Source organism: Taeniopygia guttata, chromosome 6, assembly GCF_048771995.1.
Source record: "Taeniopygia guttata chromosome 6, bTaeGut7.mat, whole genome shotgun sequence".
Taxonomy (NCBI): domain Eukaryota; kingdom Metazoa; phylum Chordata; class Aves; order Passeriformes; family Estrildidae; genus Taeniopygia; species Taeniopygia guttata.
This window is the reverse complement of record NC_133031.1, coordinates 34,024,466-34,047,117: the sequence shown is the minus strand read 5'-3', so window position 1 is coordinate 34,047,117 and position 22,652 is coordinate 34,024,466. Positions and strand designations below refer to the sequence as shown.

The following is a 22,652-nucleotide window of genomic DNA, read 5'->3' as shown; positions in this document are numbered from 1 at the left end:
CCTTAAAAAGCTCATCTAATTCCGTATGAATGCAAGTAAAACCCATTTCTACCTTTATTTAAAGTGGTTTATACTGTTACTATGCAATAAAGAAACACATTTATTTGTAGAAGAACATAAGGACATGAGATGTTATATTCTGGAAAATTTTATCTTCAAATAATATATATTAGCAAAAAAACCCCACAGTCCTCACATGCTGAGGTAAGACCCCACTCTGGAGGTGTTTGGAGTTTAGAGATCTTTTTCAAAACATTAAAAATTTGTCTTTCAAATAGTTTTAATTCTGTTGAGCAGTTTGCTGCTCTGAGGAGAGTCATAACCAAGAAAAACAAGGCAGACTGATGTTTATATGCAATAAATAAATTTTTATTTAAAAATATCCTCTCATTTATTCACAGTTTCAAGTCTGAAAAAGATAATACTATTCTTGATCAATTCCAACATAGCTGAAACCATTCACTTTCCAAAACAAAATTCCAGAGATGGCTGATAAATTGCTAGAGTCACATCAAAGCTAGAAAGGCACAGGTTTTTGTGCAGGATCCTCCCTGGGATTAAGAAGTGCATCCACATATTCCACAGAAATCTCCTGGTACAGCTTGGGCTGCCTTTAGCAGTGCAAGTGTTCCAGTGCAGCCCTGCTTACAAAACACATTTCAATAAACACCAAACCAGAGCAGCTGTGAGGTTACATCTTTATGCAAAACATGGATTTCACTGCAAGAGAAAAACCAGGAAATTTCCCCACGGTGCAAAAGTTACATTTTTATCTCCAGAACTCCAAGCTGGCATTTCAAACAAAGAAACGCTGGGAGCCAGACAAGGAAAGCTTTGTGGGGATACAAAGGAATCCCTGTGCTCTGCCAGGTTCCAACGGAACAACGGTGGTGAGAGCTCACCTCAGTCAACACAAACATCCCATGGGAACACCCCCAGTGCTCCCAGCAAGGCACTGGTGCTGCAGCTCTGCAGGGCTGTGCTCACTGCGAGCCAGGGCTGCCCTCGCTACCCGGGGCCAGCTGCTCCAGCAGGCTCAGCAGCAGCTCGGTGCGCTCCAGCAGCGACAGCCCCTTGTTGGCAGTGGCACGCAGCAGCAGGGAATAAACCTGCTTGTTTGTTCTCAGAGCTGCTTCTTCCTCATTGCTGCCCCTGCAAAGAGAGCAGAGAGTCCCAACTAGTCAGCTGCAAATTATCAAGAGCATTATTAAGTCACAGAATCACGAGGTTGGAAGAGACCTCTGAGATCATCAAGTCCAACCCTAACACCTCAACTAGACCGTAGCACCAAGTGCCATGTCCAGTCTTTTTTAAACACATCCAGAGATGGTGATTCTATCACCTCCCTGGGAAAACAATTCCAGTGCTTTATTATTCTTTTGGTGAAAATTTTTTTCCTAATATCCAACCTAGACCTTCCCTGACGTAGCTTGAGACTGTGTCCTCTGGTTCTGTCAGTGCTGCCCTACGACCCCTCCTGTCTGCAACCTCCCTTCAGGAAATTGTAGAGAGCAATAAGGTCACCTCTAAGCCTCCTCAACCCCAGTTCCTTCAAACATTCCTCAAATAAATAATATTGATGAGGTTCCCTGGGGATATCCTCAGCCTCCACCATTCCCTGCACTGCAGTCAGAGCATTCTGTTTATACAACAGGCAGGAACATAAAATATGAACATAATAGAATATAAAATGTACAAGCAGTAGTCAGGTTAATTGCAAGTGCTTCACGAATGACTGAGAAATGTTGAAGCAAATTAAATTCATCACACACTTGGCAGGAATCAGGTTCATTTGTTAAACAGAACAGGTAGTCAATAAAAAGCCACTGAAATTCAAAGTATTTCTGGGATAAGTTACAAGTATTCCCAGAACAAAGTATTAGTTTCAATTACTTTTCTCCTCCAATTTGCACAGCCAAGTTCTGTTCTGCTCATGATTCCACATTGGGAGGGTAAAACATTTCATCCATTTTGACTGCTGGGCTGCAAGTTTGGCTATCAAACACTAATTTTACTGCATGTTCTATTGTTTTCTGCCATAGTGAACCTGAGACCCTGAAGCAGCATTTGAGCTCCAATTTCCTCCCTTTTCACCCCATTATTAAAGCAGAAGGCACAACTTCCCTTCTGCAGAGCATTTCAAACAAAGAAGAGCAGAGCAGAAGGGAGGAAATGCACACAGGATGTACAGAAGACACAAGAAAGATTAAATCAAAGGTAGTTTCAAGCTTGGCCTCAAAGTTTCAAGGACTTGAGCAGATTTTAAGATTCCCCTTTCACATCATTCAAACTGTAACAGATTCCCTGTGTGGAATCTTCAGTGCAAAACCTCACAATGATGCCAAGGTAAATGTCAGGAGAAAAACCCTCCAAAACAAAAAAGAGGAGTTGCTCATGTTATGAGACAACAAAACTAAACCCATTTACTCAGTTAGCTGTGACATCTGCTTGGTAACATACAAATTATCCTGTAAAAATCCTCAGTGTTTCACATATTCAGACTGCCACCTTGTGGAAGCTCTTTTTGGGATGTGAAAGCTCCTAACATTGTCTGAAAAACAGCTAAAAACACACCCTGGCTGTGTTCTCATGTTTTTTATTTACCAGTCTCCCACTATCAGCAGACAACTTCCTGGGCACAATGAACTCATTTCACAGTTTACTTTTAGCAAAACAGCTCTTCCATCAGCAGTGCTTCAATCCCCAAAACTATTAACCCAACTTCCAAGCCTAAAGGAATCCTCTAAATCTAATGCCACATTTTCAGAACTTCACTTCATGTAACATTAAGAACAGCTCCTGCAATCACACACTTGCTGCAGGGGGAGTAAAAGGTATTTTCTGGATCCCAAAAGGAACACCACACACATTCAGATCAAAGCAGCAGAAGGAGTGGGGGAGGAATTTGCTGCCACACCAAATCTCAACATCTCTTCAAAGTCAGCACAAAAAGAAGTCAGGTTTGTCCTGAATCCCAGCAGCAGGACAGAAGAGTCCATTAGGAATTAGTGAATTCCAACACCAGTGCACATCACCCCATATACATCCCTCTTTTTGCTGCATTACTGATGTGCCTGGATTTCTTCTCAAGTGTTCTGCTTGCCAAACTCCACTGACATTTTATCAGCAAGATGGATCAAGAGATCAGCAGCACCCAGCAGCTTCTCCCCCAGGAACTCTGCTCTGTCACACACCAGTCCCACGCCAGTCAGGAAAAAGGACACCAAGCTTCAACTTACCCAATCTTTTTTTTGCTTGAAGTTAACAATTTAATGGATTGGAGGAGAAGGAAAGACATCCTGGACTCAAAAATCCCAAGCAGTTTCAAGACTTCCTCTTTGTTAAGGCCTGCAGAGGAATCATTCACTGACACGCTCTCAGCAGGACTTTTATCCTTGCTGATCTACAGGAGACAAACAATCCAAAACAACTTGACTGAATTCCACCTTATAAATACAGGGAGTGATTTAAAAAGCCCCTCTTTGCAAGTGAGCTGACTTTCACAGCAAGGGACACACACATCAATACACCCTGCAAGTAATTCTTGACTGAGGCATCAAGAACATAATTCACACTGGCTACAGACAGCCCTGCACATTTTAACATTAAGTATACCAGAGGCAGACAACTTTTTTATTATACACAGATTCTGAAGTTCTTAAGAGAAGACTTTTAAGGGATAGCAGGGTTGCACAAAAAAGTCCATTCACACAGTCAGGCAGTTCACATCTGTACAGAAATATGTTTTAATCCATCTCTGGATCATGTTCTAGAGGAATTTTTTTTATCCACTTTAAGGTTAAGGGAGAACTGCAATACATCTAACTCTGTCCATGCTCTTTAAGTCACTGGCTCTATGGAAAAGTAACCAAAGAATATTTTAACTGCCAAATGACCATTCATTTGGGAAGGCACAAGCCAGAAGGAAGCAGGTATCACACCACTTGAAGTTTCTTTACCTGTTCATTTTCTGCCACAAGCTCCTTCCTGATGAGCTGAAATGCACCCTTGGTTTTGGTCATTATATCAAGCGCCCCAGACAGAGTCTTTAATTTCCCAGCACTGCTGTTCTGACCTAAAAAAACCCATGAAAATTAAGGAAAAGAAGGCTAATGTTACAGACTGTATTTTTCTTCCATCCAAAGACTTCAGGAGTTAGGAAGAAAGCCCTTACAGCCCTAGGCAGCTGAAAACCAGCAAGATAAAAGTGCCTTGTCTCCTCTCTTGAGGAAAATTCTATACTGAGCAGCAGATTGCTCCTACTCTCATATAAATTTAGTTATCTAAAAATGAAACCAAGTAGGTGGTGGTTTGGAAAGCTGTTTAAAGCCAGAGCTACACTTACTGGCCATCTGGAACTCTGCAAAGGCCACTCTCTCCAGCTGCACACGCAGCAGCTCACAGGGGGCATCCTTCAGGAGCTGGAAGAGCCGCACTGCTTTGCTGTAGTGGAGATCAGCAAGGACACGGTGCTGCTTCCTCAGGTGCTCATCACCAACCTGCACTCACAGGAGGGCACAGAGTGAATCCCTCCTCTCTGGATGTTCATCGGGAGCCACTGCAAAGGTCTACTTGGAGAGGGCTGGGAAACACTCATTTCTTTGGTTAAATAATTGAAATAAATACATCCCAGCTACAGGCAGAAGGATATATATCAGCTCCACACATACTGAACATATTAAAGATGGAGTTTAGAAAATCAAAGAGCCTGGAGCAATACCTGGTTCCTGAGGCAGCTGTGGTACATTGAAGCCAGCCTGTGGTGGATGGTGGCAGCTCGGTACTGGCACAGGGGCTGTCGTTCAGACACTGTATCAACATCACAGTACTTCAAGGACTTCATCATGGCTTCACTGACTTCTTTCTCTATCTACAACACAAATAAATAAATACAAATTTAAGAAAAAAAATATCCCTGAAGAGGGGCACGTAGTATAGGACAAAGGGGAAACAGCCTTAAGCTGAAGGAAGGAAGATTTAGAGTAGATATTGGGAAGGAATTGTTCCCTGTGAGGGGGGACAGGCCCTGGCACAGGGTGCCCAGAGCAGCTGTGGCTGCTCCTGGATCCCTGGCAGTGCCCAAGGGCAGGCTGGATAGGGCTTGGAGCAGCCTGGGATAGTGGAAGATGTCCCTGCTCATGGCTGGAGTGGAACAAGATGGGTTTTAAGGTCTTTTCCAACCCAAACCATTGTATGAGTCTACAATTCCAATACCAACTTTGCTCCCTGTTCAGTTTTCCAGGATACCAACAATGCATTTTTTTCAGACACAATGAATGCCCTCTGTTACCTGCTCCTGAGCCTTTCTGGATAAGGGAGCATAATCCTGCTGCAGAGTTGCCATGGTGAAATACGTTGTAGACAGCTCCCAGTTCACAGAATCCCAAACAGCTGGATGCACATCCCTCTTCCCCAGAGACCTCAGTGCCTTCAGGTAATAGTCAATAGCCTACAAATGATAAAATCATGCACACAGTTACTGCCTGCATCTCTAACAACTAAAAATCAACTTCCCTTTACTCAAAATATCTCCCTGAGCCTTCTTCAGTATTTCCCATTTGATAATTACTGTAATTCTGACCATAAAATTCTCCTTTGTGTGCAGCACTGAATTATGTTCAATATCAGCATCTGAATGTCACAGCAATCAAACCTCAACACCACCACCAAAGCCCACACAGCAAGGATTAGGGTAGTATGGAAGCAGGACAGCTATCCCAGATTATTCTACCCAAATTTAAACATATTTACCAAAGTATTCACAAATACCTCACAGTAAAAAGGCATTTTAGGGTCACGGGTTACCTTATTGTAATAAAGGGCCTCTTCTGGGGAAAACTCCCTTTTGAAGTCCCCTTCAGCTGCACAGTGGGCCTGGGCACAGATCCTCATCAGCCTCCCCGTGTTGCATAGCAGAAGAGCAGCATTGGTGGCATCATCAATGGACTCAAAATTCTGAATTCCTTCTTCAAAGCAGGAGAAACTTTTCTTCCACAGCTGCTGCTCTGTCGTCGAGACGTTTTTACTCACTAGGGTGAAGCACATGGCTTAGAGACTCAAATTCCTCAGTTTGAAGTTTTCCCTAATGGCTTTTTGAGATCATTCTACACATTTTAAAGGAATTTCTCCAAACTGTATATTCCATTATTCAGTTTAAGCTCAATTAACTACAGTGTACAAGCCACAGTGATCTACTATAAACAAATAATCACAGTGGACATTAAAAAACTATGAAGTTACATAAATGTCCTCTTTATAAACAGAAATAGATTTTTCATACAATCAGTGAACTTGATCACTGCTGTAGCTCCATGAAATGGTCAGGAATAGAAAAAGGATACTTGCCTACTCTCTCAGTTTGCACTGCAGCTGCCTGGTTCATGTAGAACACTCCAATCTCATTCCTGATATTGCCCATCCTCTTGAGCACCTGGATGTGCTGCTCTGGGTTTTGGCTTTTTAAATTACTGAACAGCAGGATTTCATAAGCAGCTTCATAGCATTTACAGCTGACAGAAAGCTGGTATTCCAAGTCTGTGGATAAATCTGTAGCCCAGGCAAACACTGGAAAACAAAATGCAAAGCCTTTGTGTCAAACAGTATTTCTCTAATTTAAGTCTAGGGGAAAATGCCCAGAGAAAGTACAAGACTCGTGTCAGGTAGATTTTATTTATTACTGAAACAGTTACTGCCTTTAGTTGTTTCACAGCTTCAGGCCATGTCATACAATACCTTGACAACTCCCTTCTCTATGACAGGCAGGATGAGCCTTCTCTGAAGAAAGCAGAAGTGAAGTGCAATAACCCCTCTGCCACAAGTTCTCCTGGTGCACGGTTTTGAGGAAACCCAACGGAATTATTTATGTCTATCATGTAGCCAAAGTCTGGCACTTCTGTGTCAGGATCATACCTTGGCACCTGGATTCTCTGTGAAGGCTGTGTAGTATCTCCTGATCTTCTTTAGTCTGGTAATTATATTCTTCAAGGTAAGCTGCTCTGTTGTTTGCATTCTGAGCCAGCATTAACTGGATATCTCCACAAAGGGTTAAGCACTGGCATAGGAACACCAGCACCTCGGGCAGCATGCTGCCACACAGACAGCAGTAGGTATCTGGTGGGAAAAAACCAACATCGACGAGGCAGGGGGAAAGAAGAATTACACATCAAAAGGTTTGACACAGACTGACAAGATAATTGGGTTTTATGTTACCTGTGTGCAGACAGAATAAGTGTGACAACATGTTATCCTCAGAAGAAATAATCTAGTCTAAAGTCAGTTGTCTACATAGCTGATGGTTTAAGAAGAGTTCCTGTGCTGTCCAAGATGAGCAGTCACTCTGGCAATTACAAATGCTAACCTCAGATTTGATCAAGGGAAAACTGACTTTCTGCAGATTAACTCAAAGGAAATACAGCCTGAAAAGTTAATTTCCAAAAGGTAGAGTTTAAAGTTGCATCTCTAGTCTATAAAAGACTGAAAGCCGCAGAGTGCTGTGAGTTATTGAGAAGTCTATTGATGCTTTGTGCTAAGATCAAATGGGTTTGCTTTATAAACCTCCTCCTGCCCTAAGACAGGAGCCCTCCCCTATGGCAGGGAAATAGCAGCATTTTAGCACTAAGCTACTGGCATTTCCCAGTTAGTTACTCTCATTAGGGCAGTATTAGTCTAAACATCTTGATTTCACATTTTTTCTTTTCCTCAGTAATACTTCAACATGTATTCTAATTTAGAGGAGCATCCAAATCAGCTGCTGAAGAGGTTTAGTACTTCTCAGTCAAGGGTGTATTTAAATAATATGGGAACCACTAGGGAAAAAACACCAGCTTGCAGCAACATCACCTGGAGTATGAACACTGTCTTGGTCTTGGCACCAGGACAGACTCTCCCAAATTCAACTGCTCTGGAGCTCCAAATGTGCCCCAATGTGTCAAAATGGCATTGTCTTTCTACTGATCAGTGACAGAAGCTATCCTTGCTACAGACTTCTGCCCTGAACACTGAGTTCAGTCAAACACAAGCTTCTCAGACTTGTCACTGCACACCACAGGGACAAGTCATGCACAGCAGTATCTGGTGTGGTGACAGGTGTCTCCAGGCAGTGGCACAGGTGACAAATCCATTCAAGGAACTTACCATGGCACTGCAAGGCCAGCTTGATGTAGCGCAGTGCTCGCCCGTACTTCTGCAGGATCATAGCAGCATCAGATAGGACATAGTAAGCTCTTGATGATTTCAGGATGAGCTGGAGTTTCATTTTATATTGCCACGATCCAGGAATCATTCCTGACTGACTGCAATGCTTCCCCTTCTGGAAGGAGCCCACTGTGAGAAGAACAGAACCCCGTCAGTGACTCTCCCCTCTGACAGATGCCAGAGGCTGGACATGACTCCATGAGCACAGGCAGGATGGGAATTGCCCAATTAAAGCCCTGCACTGGCAGAGCTCTGCCAGCTCATCTGCCACTCCAACACCATCTGCAAAACAGACCCAACACGTGGCGCTCCTCCATGCACTGCACCTGACAGCAGGATGCTGGAATGCAGTGGGACAGTGACAGTGCAGGTGACCTCTCTGACCTCAGACAGCTTGTGAAACATAGGAGCAGAGGCCAACACTGCTCCCTCAGGGAGCAACAGAAAAACCACAAGAAAGCCACAGGAAGGATGTTCTCTACCACATCCTTAAGATAAATGCTCAGTTTCTGTATGAAAGCTTCCATGTGTGGGTTTAGCCTCCAGCATACACAAACCTGGATAACCTGGTCCTTCCCACAAGAAAAACCAAGCACTTTCTCACACTTATTTCAGGATATCCTCTGCATAAGGTTATAAAGCTTTTCTTTGATGCTGCAGTGGTTACGGAGCCAGAAAGAACAGGTCACTGTTCCTGATTTAAGGCCCGTCCCTACCAAGGGACAGAATTTTGCCTTAACAGTATTTGCACACAGAAATGAGTCTCTTGTTTAAGGTGGCTTTACAAGGCCTGACTTGTAAACCCACTATCTTACAACAATATATAAATACATAATAAGTAAATATAATAAATTCTTAAGCATTACATGTTCTCCTAGGACAAAGGCCAATCTAAAACAGTAACACCTCACCCAGCTAAAGACACACACACTGCACACACCTGTATCCATACACTATTCACAGGGTGTTCTCTTGAAGTTAGAAATTCCAGGATTTACAGCATTTCTCCTTTACATATGTATGTAAATATGTACATGTGGCAGAGAAAACACATAATTCACATCACAGAAAACAAACCCACGGACTGGGAAGCAGAAGTGAGCAAGTAGCTCTGCTGCTGCTTCAGGGATGGACTCAAGCACAGATCCAGGAATCTGTCTGAATGTGAATAACTCAAAATTGAACTGCCTTCTTATTCAGAGATTTTTTAAAGGCAGAAGGGAGGAGAAAGGAAAGAATAAAGAACTGCCAAAGTAGGCAAGATAAATCTTTTTTCTGGGCTATGCTTACAGGGCTCCTTGCCCTGCAGAGAACTCTACTACTTTCAAACAAAAAGCTTTTCCTGGAACTTTTTATGTCACTCCAGAACAAAATAAAATAGAGAGACTGTAGCCTGAAACTTCAGGAGTTTGAACATTTAAGCAAACAAAACATCTTTTATTTGCTGCTTCTTTTCACAGCTGTAGAGGTACAAGAAAGAGAACAAAATCCGAGTTAACATTTTATATGCAATTCAAGCACCAAGCCTAATGTAGGAACAAAACTTGCCAGAAGGGAGAAATTCTTCCAGAAAACATCCAGGTCACTCACACACACACACAAAGAAACTAAGCCTATTTTTAAATCAACCCACAAAACTTACGGTGCTGCACATACCAAACCTCAAAATACCAAGCCTTTATGGAAGTCATCTGAAAGCCACATCTAAATAGAGTCCAGTAAAATCATGTGTTGACTAATAAAAGATTCTTTGCTATGCAAAATAACTCAAATGAGCTTCTCTTTTCATATTTAAAAACGAACAGACTGTTCTCCAATGTTCAGTGCACTTCTCCTTAGGCAATGCTGTAATTAGTGATTTAAGCACACTGTTTTGACAATCAAAATAAAGTAGGAGCAGTTTGTGTTGGCACTGGAAAGGTCTTATTTGCACAACAATACAACTTACTTTTGTCTAGAAATAAGGCCATCTGTTTTTCCAGAGACTCAGGACCACCACTGGTGGATTCATCCTCATATTTCAAGGGGATTGGAGTGCTGGGGTCAGCTGCAGGAAGGTCACCTTCTTTTTTAACACTGCTGTCAACAGACTTCAAACCCTGCAAAAGGGAGAAATCATTTCATTCACCTTGAGAGCACTATTTAGCAAACAGAATAGAAGAAGAATTGGATGGGAGATGAAGCATCCTCAGGAAGCTGGCAGTGAACTCACCTCCAGGACATGGTTGAGCACCAGCCTGCAGCGCTCCTCGGTGCCATGGCAGACAGGGAATGCACAGCTGGGCTTCAGTGGGGCAGCAGGAAGGGAAGAGAAGAAACAGTCAACACGGGAAACATAAAATGACTGGCCAAAAGATGCAAATGAGAGGTAACATCAAGACAAAGTGGAATATGGTAAAGGAAAAAAAACCTACATGAAGCCTCCACCATAAAATTCAAACACCTCAGATTTTAAGAGCAGCTCATGAAGTGGTTTTTTGCCCACTGCAGTTAACCTGAAGGCAAAACTACCAGGGAACTGAACTGCACTACCGAGGAACTTTTGTCCCATGAACTGAATCATCCAGGAAAACCCTTGAATACCCCCAGTGTCACTTACACGTATTCGATGCACAGACTTGTACTTCTCTGGTACTGACAACTCCCCAACAGATTTGATTATTGCCACTGCTTTATTGTCATCTGGGGGATCAGAACTGTTGCTGTAAGAACCATTTTCATCACTGTCTGGCATCTCTTCCTCTTCCTCACTGTAACTTTCATCAGAATTTCCATTTATAGGGAACTCTGCACTGTCTTCTTTTTTAGGTTCATCCAGCTGAAAAAGCTCTGATAACATGTAGTTTGCTGAAGCAATAATCTTTGCAAAGAAGAGAGAGGCAAGAATATAAATTATGTTAGAATAAGGAGGACAGAGGACATGCAAAGAGGTGTTTGATAACCTGTAAGTACAGCCTGAGCAAATTCCCTGGAAGGGAAAAGGATCCAAGTTCTGATCAAGTTCAGAAAATAGAATAAAAACCAATTGGTAGAGAACAAGTACTGCCTGTTCTAACAGCTTGCAGATCACAGGAGACAGCACGAGGATCTTATGCAAGCAAAAAAAAAAAAAAAAAAAATAAACTGAAGAGATTCCATTAGGATTTTGAAAGCCTTTCACAACTCTAGAAGAAATTCACATTTTTATTAGTTTCATGTGTACCATGTCTCCTCTTGTAATCCATTCTAGATATGACTCAGATTTTTCGCATCACATTTTTGGGATTCATTTTCAGTTAAAACAGCTTAAATTATTTAGAGACTCTCTAGCCCAACCCATTTATCATCAAGGCAGGTAGCTCAGAACTGTGTCCAGCTGGGCTTTGAGTATCTGAAAAGATGGGAGACTACGACTTCTCTGGTTGGTCTGACTCAGTTTTCAGCCACTTTCAGACTATATATTCACATTTTACACTTTTTATCCAGGATCTCTTCCCAAAGGGCTCTCTGGCAGCAAGAACAACAGAGTAAATGTAATGACAAGTTCCTTTTTAGAGCAGGACAGAATACTTGTGCTGCCATGAGGGGCATAAAAAACACTAATTTTAAAATATATATAGGGATTCTTTAAAAATAAAATCAATTTTTACATTTGTCTATAAATTGAAATTCTCTCCTTTGGGAGGAAGAAGTAGCACACTATTTATTACCAGGTTTATTATGATTACAGCATATGTTGTGTATTATGATTACAGCATATTTACACAAAAGTGCAAGAAAACATTGGATTCTCACTTGAGGATGTCTGCCATTGTCCAACAACTTCAGGCAATTCAGGAGCAATGTTCTAATTGTGCCATAGTGTTTCTTGTTCTGGTTTTTCTTCAACATCATATTGCAAGCAACTCTAAAGAGAAAGTTGAACAAAACAGTAAAAGCCCTGGGTAATTTCTTTGTGCTAGGAAAAAAAAGAAGCTTTAAACAATATTCTACAACTGTAGATCTTCCAAACTTCATGATGAGTCTACAAGACTTGATCAGCAAAGAAGTTTACATGGAGAAATGCTGAAAAGAAAAAAGTCTGTTTTGATCTAGTGGGACTAAGATTTAGCAAGTTTGTATATGATTGTTATTTGATCATGCTTTTTGGTCTGTGTTCTGACTAGAACTGCACCAAGAATTAAGTATGGCAATAAAAATGATAAAAACTCACTTGTACAGCAGAATTGCCACTGGCATTGTAAAAGGGTTTTGGTATTTGTCTTCAGTCTCTTCACAAAGCGTGGTGAGGTCATAGAGCTTTACTATGTCACTCCCACTTGCTGAAAAGGAAAATTTTTCATTAATCAACATCACATTACCATCAATCCTTTCAAACTGATCTAAACCTTCTTACCTTTAAACAGCCAATAGGTGTGTCCTTCTTTGGTGCAATTTGATTTCAGAAAAGATAAGATATTTTGAGCAATATCTTTTATCACTTTGGTAGAAAAATTAGAGTTTTCCAAATTGGGAATGTCTTCAGTCTTGATCATTTCATATTTCTGCAAAGAACAGAAATTAAGACTCAAGTTCAGGAGGGTTTTGTGACACCAAAATTAATGTATCAGTATCTCCATCAACAGCTAAAACAAAGGCTGTTAGTAGGATAAATTGAATTAATTTCTATGATTTACTTGAAGCAAGCACATCTTGACTACACTATTCAAAGCTTTAAGAAGGATCCATTTCTGTCACAAACATGGTAAATGGAGAACAAAAGATGAGGAAAAATAAGGAGGAGAAGGTACAACATCTGCTACTTCAACCAAACCTAGGCAGCCTAGGAAACAACTCCAGGCTACCAGGCAGAACAGAAACACAGCTGGTCTACAGTAAAACAGCATAAACAAACATTCAAAAGCTTGCATCTGTCTTGGCACAGGAACACTGCAGATTTCAAGATATAAGAAACTGATTTCTGCAGTTGCAGTTTTTATTTTTGCCTTCACTCAAACATCAGGGAAAGAAGGAATCTTGCATGTGTGAAAGGGAGGGGAATAAAGAGCAGACTATTTTTAGATGACTGCTGCAAGCTGTCTAAAATGCTTCTCATTCTGCAACACAGGATTTTTGTCATCTTTGCTCAGAACAGTGTGAAGAATCAGTGGTAACTGAGGCAATTTTAGAAGGTGAAGAATGAATTATTATTTTAAGGCATAATGCCAAGAGCCAGACTTACCTGAACAATTCCATTGACATGAAAGCACATCACAAGCTCTGGTACGTTGCATATTAAGTTGTCCAACCAATAGTCAATCCCTGTTAGCACATTTATTGGCTTGTTGTTATCCCTAAAATAGAATATTTCTATTGTTACTTAAATCTTTGTTTACCCTCCAGGAAATACTAGGGATGTTTACTAATGGGATTTAGGTTTAAGTCACCTGAGAGTGGATGAACACTAAAACAATTATTTGTGAATTGTTGTATTAATTGATTATAACAAAACAGATGTGATCTCTCCAATGGAATATGCTCACATTCCACCAGCAGTTTGGAGTTTTTGCCCACATTTAACAGGCTTCAGATATCACATTATTACCAAGATAATAAGTACTTCAGAAGTTCTAAATGAATAGCATTTTTAGCTGTAACTAATTAGAGCACAAACCTATTCCCAGACCTTCCAAAATTCCTTGAAGAGCAAGATACTGTTAATTCCTAAAGGTGTCTTAAAAAGATGACAAATACACCAAACCAGCTTCAAGCTTTTGCTCATTCTTTGCCTATGAATGGAAGAGTAGTAATGAAGGGATTGACATTAAATTGGACTAGAATAGTTCTGTCTCACTGCTCAATAACATTTTAAGTGCTTATGCTCAACAAGCAGCTACTAAAATTCAGACTCCCAGGAAGAGACATATTACTGCTCTTTTATAAAAGTAGCAAAAAGTGCAGATAGAAGCTAACTAACAAATCAGTCAAGGCTGGTATAAATAATATCTATCAACCTCTAAGCTCACCTGAGACGCAGGCTCACAGCAGGGTATCTCCCACCTCCAAATATTGGCATATTTGATCCCACCAACATGTGGATATCTTCAAAGGTCCACAGGATATTACGAACAAAGTCATTTTTAAGTCCCTTCATGAAGAGAAAACAGAATTGGCCAGTAAATCAGTGGTATAAAACTTGTTCACCATGACATTCTGTGGAATTATGAGACAGCAAGAAGCCAAAGCAGCAAATGAAAGCCAGCACGTGACAAACCCGGCGCATTCACGGGAACTTAAAATTGCAGATGCCACAAAAGCTACTTCTACAGGGACTGAGGTTTGGCCTTGGTTCCAGTTCAGGCCTGGGCTGGAGGCGTTGCTTTAACCTGGGGGTTCAGCTCCCACATAAAGCATACCTGACTGTTCTCCCCGTCATTGAACAAAGGAGTCAGGTTTTGTTCTCTGGGGGCTGAGGCCACGTGCCCCACTAGATATGAGGGTTCAAGAGGCACATTTCCCTGTGGAGAGCACAAGGATAACGAGTGATTCTGCTGCTGAGGTCAAGTCAGCCATTTAAAAAGATATGAACAACAAAGCACGTAAGGGAAAAACCTTTACCTTCAACATCTTTAAATAAATCTGCATAAAACTGCAAAATCCTCTAGGCAGTGACTAGAATGTTTCTTTTCTATAGCTGGTGCTAAGATGTTGTGTTTTTTAATATTCTCAGAGGCTCTGGGAAGAAACCAGGAAGTATTTAAAAGAGCTCCTTAGTAACCCAGGGTCAACACCCCGTGTCCAGAAGCAAAACCTCTATCCTGCTGGCTTATTTATGAACTTAAGGAAATGGCACTGTGCAAATGCACAACAGCTTCTTTATGATTAATGGTCTGCTGAACTGGGCAATGGTTCCTCAAGAGAGTGGAAGAGAGAAGGAGTCCTTTTTCTAAAAGCTTTCAAGCACTGAAGCATTTCTCCACACAACACATGCAGTTACAATTTTATGGCCAATGTAGGTTAGAAACTCCCTAAATTTAGCAGATCATTTGGTAACAGTGTGCAAGCACAATTGTAGCATCATTATTATATTAATGCAGACTGAAAACAGCAGACCTTTTAACCTCTCCAAAATTTTATCAATTCTTTTTCATATTACTCACAAAAACCACAGAAATTTACAGTTTTCATAAATAAGTTTAGCCAGAACAGAAACCCTGAATTAGGGCCTGATACTAATCATAGCTTGTTGCATAATTGCTGTAAACATCTCTCCTTTCTCTTGTGTAATCTCATGGCAAGTCTTTTTATATTCATCTTAACTGTTTTCCCTTTTCAGAAATTATGATTTTCCTCTTCACCTAACAAATTCAGGGCCACCAGGAGATGGATTTTTATGGCAGATTTAAAAAGAAAGGCCAGAATTTTAAGCTTCCAAACACATCTTCTGATTATCAGGATTTTCCTACTTTAGGTAAAGGCATTGATGAATACTCTTAGCCAAAGGCTTTGTTTCTCAAAGATGCTGGGATAATTAGCAATTTAACATTACAGTGACAGAACAAATATCTGAAATTTGGAGCTCTGAACCACTGGCAAATCTGGAACTGCAGCTCCTGCCAAGTCCTCCTCATGCCTTAGCTCAGCTCCTTCAGCAAAGGGAGCTGCAGCAGCACTTCTGAGAACCTCTGCACCTCTGTGGCTCTACAAACACTGAGGTGCCATGTAAAACATTCTTCACACCAACCTGGTTAGAGGCACCTGGATCTTCAGATAGCGCGGAAGGCATTTCAAAAGGAGCTGGCCAGGAGGCCCTTCCTGCTTCATCGCTCTCACCTGCAACAGGACCCTCCTGGTGCTGCTTGGAAGTGGAAGGAACAGGCTGAGCAGCTCCATCTCCATTAATGCTGACAAGGAAACATTTACAAGTTCAGCTAACAAGATGCAAACAGATCCATTTTTAGAGTTATTATGTTTTATACACCCTTGCCAACAAATTACTTGGCTGATATGCAGTTAATTAAGTCATGCTATTTATTTTATTATTTAATATTTCAATTTTAAAGTAAAATACTTTATTTTCCGTGAAAATATTTCATGTTATTTTCTGACCTCACCCCTCAACTCCCTCTGTTTAAGGAAAAAGCAGTAAATAAATCAGACCATAATGGAATTTCAACATTTACTTCAAGACCAAAAACCAAGCAGAAGTGGGGCAGAATTCAAGTTTCATGCAGACAAAAGGTTACCTGTAATACAAAAACTTAGAAAGTATTGCCTTCTGGTACCAATGTTCTTTACTCTTCTTTTTTCTTTGCCATTTCTGATCAATCAGCCTTTGATAAAACTCTTTCAGCCATGTCCAGTCCCCTGTCTAGACAACAGAAGAAATATGAAAATAACATCAGGAAGCATCTGCAAAGTAAACCAAGTGCCTTATAAACTTACAAATACTCCTCCCCAAGAAGAAACTGACAAAATAACAGAGTTGAAGTCCTGAATTGGTCATTTATTGAGACTACAGCTTCTAGGAAAGCTGTTATTACTGAAAATTTGACTTAATTAGAAAACCACATATATGAGGCTACATAGTAAGAAATACATATTGCTTATAAAAATCAAATGCTACAGCAATACTGAAGTAATTACACTGAAGTGAGGCATAGAATATTAACCCTACAATACCATGAACACAGGACACCAGCGTAGTTTGTGGGTAAACTGCTGCAGAACAGACCACCTTTGGCACCCACATTTGATTTTGAGAGATTTCCAGACATTTTCTTGCTACTCTATTCCTGAAATAATGCATTCTGCCCACATGTCACAGCAAGAACCAAGTGGTTCACCTGAGACGATCTCATGAAGAGTTCCTGGATATCCAGCTCATCCAGCAGGAGTGTCCTCCCAATTCTGTGCACTGCCATGCTCACGTGGGACTTGCTGTAAGGGATCTTCAGGAGTTTTTTAATGTTCTTGCAGAAGGAAAGTGAAAAGATAAAATATTTAATATAATTATGCTGCATGGGAAGACAATTGTCAGGAAACTAAGGTGCCATCATGTGTAACAGTGACTTGGGAACACTCCAAGCCTAAGCTCCACCACTCCAAACATCCCCCCCTTCCTCCTTCTTCCCCCAGCCCCCTTTGGTCAGTCAGGGTCCCCTGTCCTGGCTGTGTCTCTTCCCAGTTTTCCATGCACTCCCACCCCCCTGCCAGCAGGGCTGGATGAGAAGCAGGAAAAGCCTTGGCTCTGTGTAAGCCCTGCTCAGCAACAACAAAAACATCTCAACCTGTGCTCAGGACAATCCTGAAACAGTCTCTTACCAGCCACTGGGAAGAAAAGTAATTCTACCCCAGCCCACATGGTCAAATAAAACCTGACAGTGCCAGAGATTTGAAAACCATTCCACAACAAAATGCATTTGCTGAGGGCAGAGAACACAAATGACAGTGACAAAGAGACCAAGTCCTCAGTAGGAACAACACACATGACTTAAACACATTCTCTGATTGGATCACCATGAATAGGTACCAACAAAAATGACAAAAATATCCAAAGGGATGATTTGGGTTGTAAACCTTTATTTTCACAGCACGAATACCAATTCTTTGCCAGGAGTTCAAAGCAATCCAGATAGAAATCTAGATCTGAATACAAATATAAACATGAGCATGCTTCCTTTTCTGAGCAGCCTCATCTGAATGCTACAGATATTACCAGCACCAAAGAGTTGAGAAGCTGACAAAAAACAAAGGAAAAGTAGTTGGAAGGCAGATCTCTCTTCTAGATAAGAATAGAAGAAAGGCCATCTCGAGAGTAACAGTTTGCATCAAAATAACTGATTTCAAACACGCAAGACAGCTACTTGCAAGACTGATGTGCTGCATTCACTCAACTGCACACTTTAGCTGCAGATTATTTGTACAACTCCAGAGGAATTATGATTTTTCTCTCTACATTTCTTATTCAATGATCACAACTCCCTTACTTGGTGATCTGTGATTCATTAAGGGATCTCACCTTTTCCCCAAAGGACATAAAGATGCCAGAAGCCATCACAGCATCTTAAAAGTTTATGCAATGTATGAATGAGAAATTTAAGATGTGCCCATACCTCTGAATCAGATACGACATCCACATCATTTCCAACTGAGTCAATGAAGTCATAGGCCATCCCAAAGCTATTTAAAAAAACATTACAAGTTAAGACAGTTCCAGTGTGACAGTATAGACCTGGCTTTTATATCTATTACATCTTTGAATGGCTTAATAAAAAAAAAAAATTACCCAGCTAAACATCCCCTACTGTAATGAGACTTAAAATTAACAAAGTGATTTCATCTTAATATTCTGCAAGTTTTTCAAATATATCTTTGAAAGTGCTTAGACCTAATTTCAAGACATTCTATAACACTCAAAAGTTTTGTTGAAATAAAGAAAAATCAGAAAAAATGAAGGATTCTAACACTGAAAATAAGAGTTCTTCAAGGAGTTTCTCTTTAAGGCATTAAGCATATTAAAGACTTTAACTTTAGTAGCTGTAATTGAATTTTACCTCTTATTCAAATTTTCCAGAACTGCCCTACATGTTGTAACAGACACATTGTCTCTTCCTCCACCCTCGTTAAGGAAATTACAAGGTACTTAAGCTGGAATATTTCAATGTACAGATCATTCTTTAAAACAAATCCAGATACTACTAAAATCCAAAACATACATGATGTGCAAGTTATACTTTTGTTATCAGAGTTTTTTAATACTGAAACTAGAGAAAGAGATTGAACTGCCAGCCTCTATTTGATAACCACAGTATCTAAAATAAACATTAAAAATTCATAAAGCCCTGAAAAACATGTTACTCTGCTAAGTCCAGCTCCTAAAAGAGATGATGAGGATGTAAACACAGACCTTGAACAAACTGTTAAATTTCACTGACTGCCTGACTTGGTGTGAATTTGCTTGTTCAGCACAGGATTTGAGCCTCCTGTTTATAAACACTCTGAGCTCAATTCAGTCAACAATTCAGCAAACATCCACACTGAAAGGTAACACTGCTTCTTGGGCGTGCCCCTCATTTCACCTATAGTGTGATAGAAAGATGAAATCCTGATATAAATGTGATATTTCATTTGCCATTAGTCAGGTCCACTTTCTAAAGACCCAGAAGAGCTATAAATTGGTTTCCAAGAGGAACCACATGTTCTATTTCACCTGTTATCAAAGACAGAAGAGCTGGCTGAACCAGTCCAGTTTGATCTGGGCCAACCAGGGAAGAACAGAAAGTCATCTGAGGCAAGGTGTCAAAATGCATGTGAACAAATAAACAAAACCATCTCTGTGTGTTATGTAAATAATCAACATCATCAATCATTTACTAATGACACAAAATCAGACCACAGAGGCAACAACTCCAGATGAAAAAGTAGAGGGAGAACAGTTAAGACAAAGCAATATGTAGTTGCTATGGTTAAACCTGTACTTTCTACTTTAAATGACATAGGATCCAAGTTCACAATCAGAATTGTTCTTAAAGGCCTGAAAAAAAAACAGGGCTGCTGTTATTTACCTTGAGAAGGGTTTACTTTTCTTGCTGTTGCCCAGAATGGTTGTCCCTGCTGGTCCCAGCTTGGCGCTTTCCCGTAACCAGTTGGCAGGAGGCAGCTTCAGGTCTGTTTTCTCCTGCAGACGGGCAAAGGCTGCTTGAGGAGGGGCTGAGGAGTATTTCACCACAGCACAGCTCTTCACCTCATTGCCTCCGAGGAACAGCACCGAGCCCTGGTTTCCAGAGAGAAATTAGCCTTCTACTTAAGCGTTGGCAATTAAAGCTATCAGGCTTGTTCTGTGATTAAGTTATTTTTAAGGCTAAATGGGCAAAATCCAGTCCTATATTCACTTACCTTTCCCTAGCACATACAGTTTTCCAGTTATTCCAATACATGTCAAGCATAATCTTCACTTTAGGAATTATCACAGAATCACTTAGGTTGGAAAAGACCTCCAAGATTATCAAGTCCAATCTGTGATGAACCACCACACTGTCACCCAGACCAGAGCACTGATCAACACATCCAGTCTTTCCTTGGACACCTCCAGGGATGGGGACTCCATCACTGCCCCAGACAGCCCGTTCCAACACTTGACAACCATTTATTTCCATGAAGGAATTCTTCCTGCCCACCCTGCCCCTGTCCCAGCCTGAGGCCGTTCCCTCTCCTCCTGTCCCTGTCCCCTGGAGCAGAGCCCGACCCCCCAGTTGTCCCCTCCTGGTAGGAGCTGTGCAGAGCCACAAGGTCCCCCCTGAGCCTCCTTTTCTCCAGGCTGAGCCCCTTCCCATGCTCCTGAGGAATTCCCCAGTCCCCTCAGGAGTTCTCCAGCCCCTCATTGTCTTTCCTGACATAACAGCCCCAGAATCAAGCCCAGAATTTGAGGCTGGACCTCGGCAGTGCCCAGCACAGGGGGACAGCCCTTGCCCTGGTCCTGTGCCACACTGTGGCTGATCCGAGCAGGTGACAGTGGCCTCCCTGCCCACCTGGGCACACTGAGGTGCGAGAATGAAGTGTCACCAAGGTCAGCTGCCACACAACACAAAATCACTCAGAAAGGCTAAAACGAACACGACTCCCACTAAAGTTTGTGAAAGTAGGTGTTTATTAACACCAATATTAAAGCTAAACAGGCTTCTACCTTACTATTATTAAATAATAATAAATTAAACAAGCTTCGTGTTTGCCTATTTCTTTTCAAACACGCAGCTGTCACCCGTGTGCGAGGAGCTTTGAACTAACACACGTCGAGGGAAAAACAGCTCCACAGGACACCACTTACGTAAATACGCTGCACTTAGGCATAACAACAGCAACACTGCTCGCAATTAACGCTTAATCATAATTAGCGTGTTCCCTACAGCACTCCGGCCCTGACAAACTGGAAAGAGGATCAAAAACACCGCTTCAATCAAAACACCCCCAGGGGTTCTGTCTGTAGCCGCCGCTCACCCCCTCACAGCCCCTCTACCTCACCCAGCACGGCCCCCCCTCAGCGCCGCTCACTTGCTTGGGCTCCTCGGCGTCTCCCCTCAGCGGGGCAGGGGTGCCCGCGCCGCAGGGCTCCTCCATGGTCCGGGAATGGAGAGGGAATGGAGAAGGAATGGAGAAGGAATGGAGCGGGAATGGAGCGGGAATGGTCCGGGAAGGGGCAGCGGGAGCGGAGCCGCTGCCCGGGGGTGTCCGGCCGGGAGCCGCGGCCTCTCGCGAGACTTTTCGAGAAGGCGCGGGAAGGGCGGGCTGTGAGGGCGGCGCCGTGAGGGGCGGGCGCGGCGGCTCCGTGAGGGGCGTTCCCAACGATGTCGGAAGGTTTTTGATGTGGGAAAAACCTCGTCAATTGCACCAAAGCACAGTGTGTCAGGTCCAGTCGTTCCTTAAACACCTCCAGGAATGGGGCTCCACTACCTCCCTTCCAATTCTTGGCCACCCTTTCCATGAATAAATTTTCGCTAATTTCCAATCTACACCTCCCCTGGCGCAGTTTGAGGCCATTGACAGGTGAGCCGGAAAGTCCCCTCGAGCCTCCTTTTCTCCAGGCTTGACTTTCCTGGATAACTGGGACCTTAATGAAACAAGCGAAAACTTGGTGGTGGGGTACTTCAGCATGGGAGAGGATTGAAAATTGCAGTGTCCTGTCCTCTGTACACCGAGTTCAACAAAAAGCTGAGCTGTGATGGCTTCAGTAAGTAAGTAATTCCTAAATAGTGCACATGGCATTTTTAATACCTTTTATTTTCCTTGTAGATGGCATTCCTCATTCTCTAAACCACAAGAGGCAGTATGCTTCATGACTGGTCAGGGAGTACAAATGCTGACTGCCTCTTAAATTTTATCTATATCTATAGCCACATGTGTCTTTATATATACACACACACACACACATGGATATAGATCATGGAATTACAGCATGGTTTGGGCTGGAAGGGCCCTTAAAGATCATCCAGTGCCACCCCCGTCAGGGCAGGGACACCTTTCCCTGTCCCAGGCTGCTCCAAGCACTGTCCAGTCTGGCCTTGGACACTTCCAGGCATCCAGGGGCAGCCACAGTGTTAAAAATAGGTTAGAAACTATTGTAAAATGGTTGATAGTTGTTAAGCATGTACTGTTAGTTTGGTTATGGTAAAAGGGGTTAAAAGGGTAGTTTTAAGAAATATGGTGCTCAATGTACCATTTTACACCTCAGTAAATGCACCACCCCAGCAAAACGAGCCAGCTTGGACAGAATTGTAATGGGCCAATCAGGCGGCTTAAACCTTCATGCAAATGCAAGATCCAAAAAGAAACCAATCTGAAGGGACAAAAAACAGGATAAAAAGGGTATCTGATCCACTGAGTTCATGCCGCTCCACCTGAAATGCAGCAGCCGCGACAGGAACGCTCCTGCTCAGCCCGCAGGCCCCCTTGCTTTAGGCCTTTCTTTTTATTATAATAAATGCTGAAATCGCTTTTAGTACCGG

At 42.0% G+C, this 22,652-nt stretch overlaps 2 protein-coding genes across 3 annotated transcripts in view; one reads left to right on the top strand and one right to left on the bottom strand.

Moving 5' to 3' along the window:
• The window catches only part of UROS (uroporphyrinogen III synthase), a 623,177-nt gene that overhangs the window by 10,308 nt on the left and 590,217 nt on the right, over positions 1-22,652 (top strand). The window lies entirely within an intron of this gene.
• On the bottom strand, positions 348-21,416 carry EDRF1 (erythroid differentiation regulatory factor 1). Of its 2 annotated transcripts, XM_012574724.5 has the most exons (25): positions 21,202-21,413; positions 19,719-19,927; positions 18,267-18,333; positions 16,998-17,123; positions 16,398-16,522; positions 15,896-16,055; positions 14,568-14,669; positions 14,178-14,299; positions 13,394-13,505; positions 12,569-12,716; positions 12,386-12,494; positions 11,968-12,079; positions 10,793-11,053; positions 10,406-10,477; positions 10,142-10,292; positions 8,134-8,322; positions 6,910-7,110; positions 6,346-6,564; positions 5,806-6,029; positions 5,291-5,449; positions 4,721-4,870; positions 4,346-4,499; positions 3,960-4,075; positions 3,240-3,403; positions 348-1,152 (listed from the first exon to the last, which is right to left on the bottom strand). In XM_012574724.5, the coding sequence occupies exons 1-25, from the start codon at positions 21,265-21,267 to the stop codon at positions 984-986; spliced, it is 3,687 nt and encodes a 1,228-aa protein (XP_012430178.5). In that variant the 5' UTR covers positions 21,268-21,413; the 3' UTR covers positions 348-983. The 2 variants fall into 2 exon arrangements, with proteins under 2 accessions (XP_012430178.5, XP_012430179.5); XM_012574725.5 differs by lacking the exon at positions 14,568-14,669 and having other exon boundaries at positions 21,202-21,416.

Excerpts from the sequence above, each read along its gene's own strand:
- EDRF1 (XM_012574724.5), bottom strand. The coding sequence starts at position 21,267 with ATGGAGGAGCCCTGCGGCGCGGGCACCCCTGCCCCGCTGAGGGGAGAC. Across the intron at positions 13,506-14,177 it reads GCTGTGAGCCTGCGTCTCAG|GGATAACAACAAGCCAATAA; the intron begins GTGAGCTTAGAG and ends ATTCTATTTTAG. Across the intron at positions 6,030-6,345 it reads AGTGCAAACTGAGAGAGTAG|TGAGTAAAAACGTCTCGACG; the intron begins GCAAGTATCCTT and ends GCTTCACCCTAG.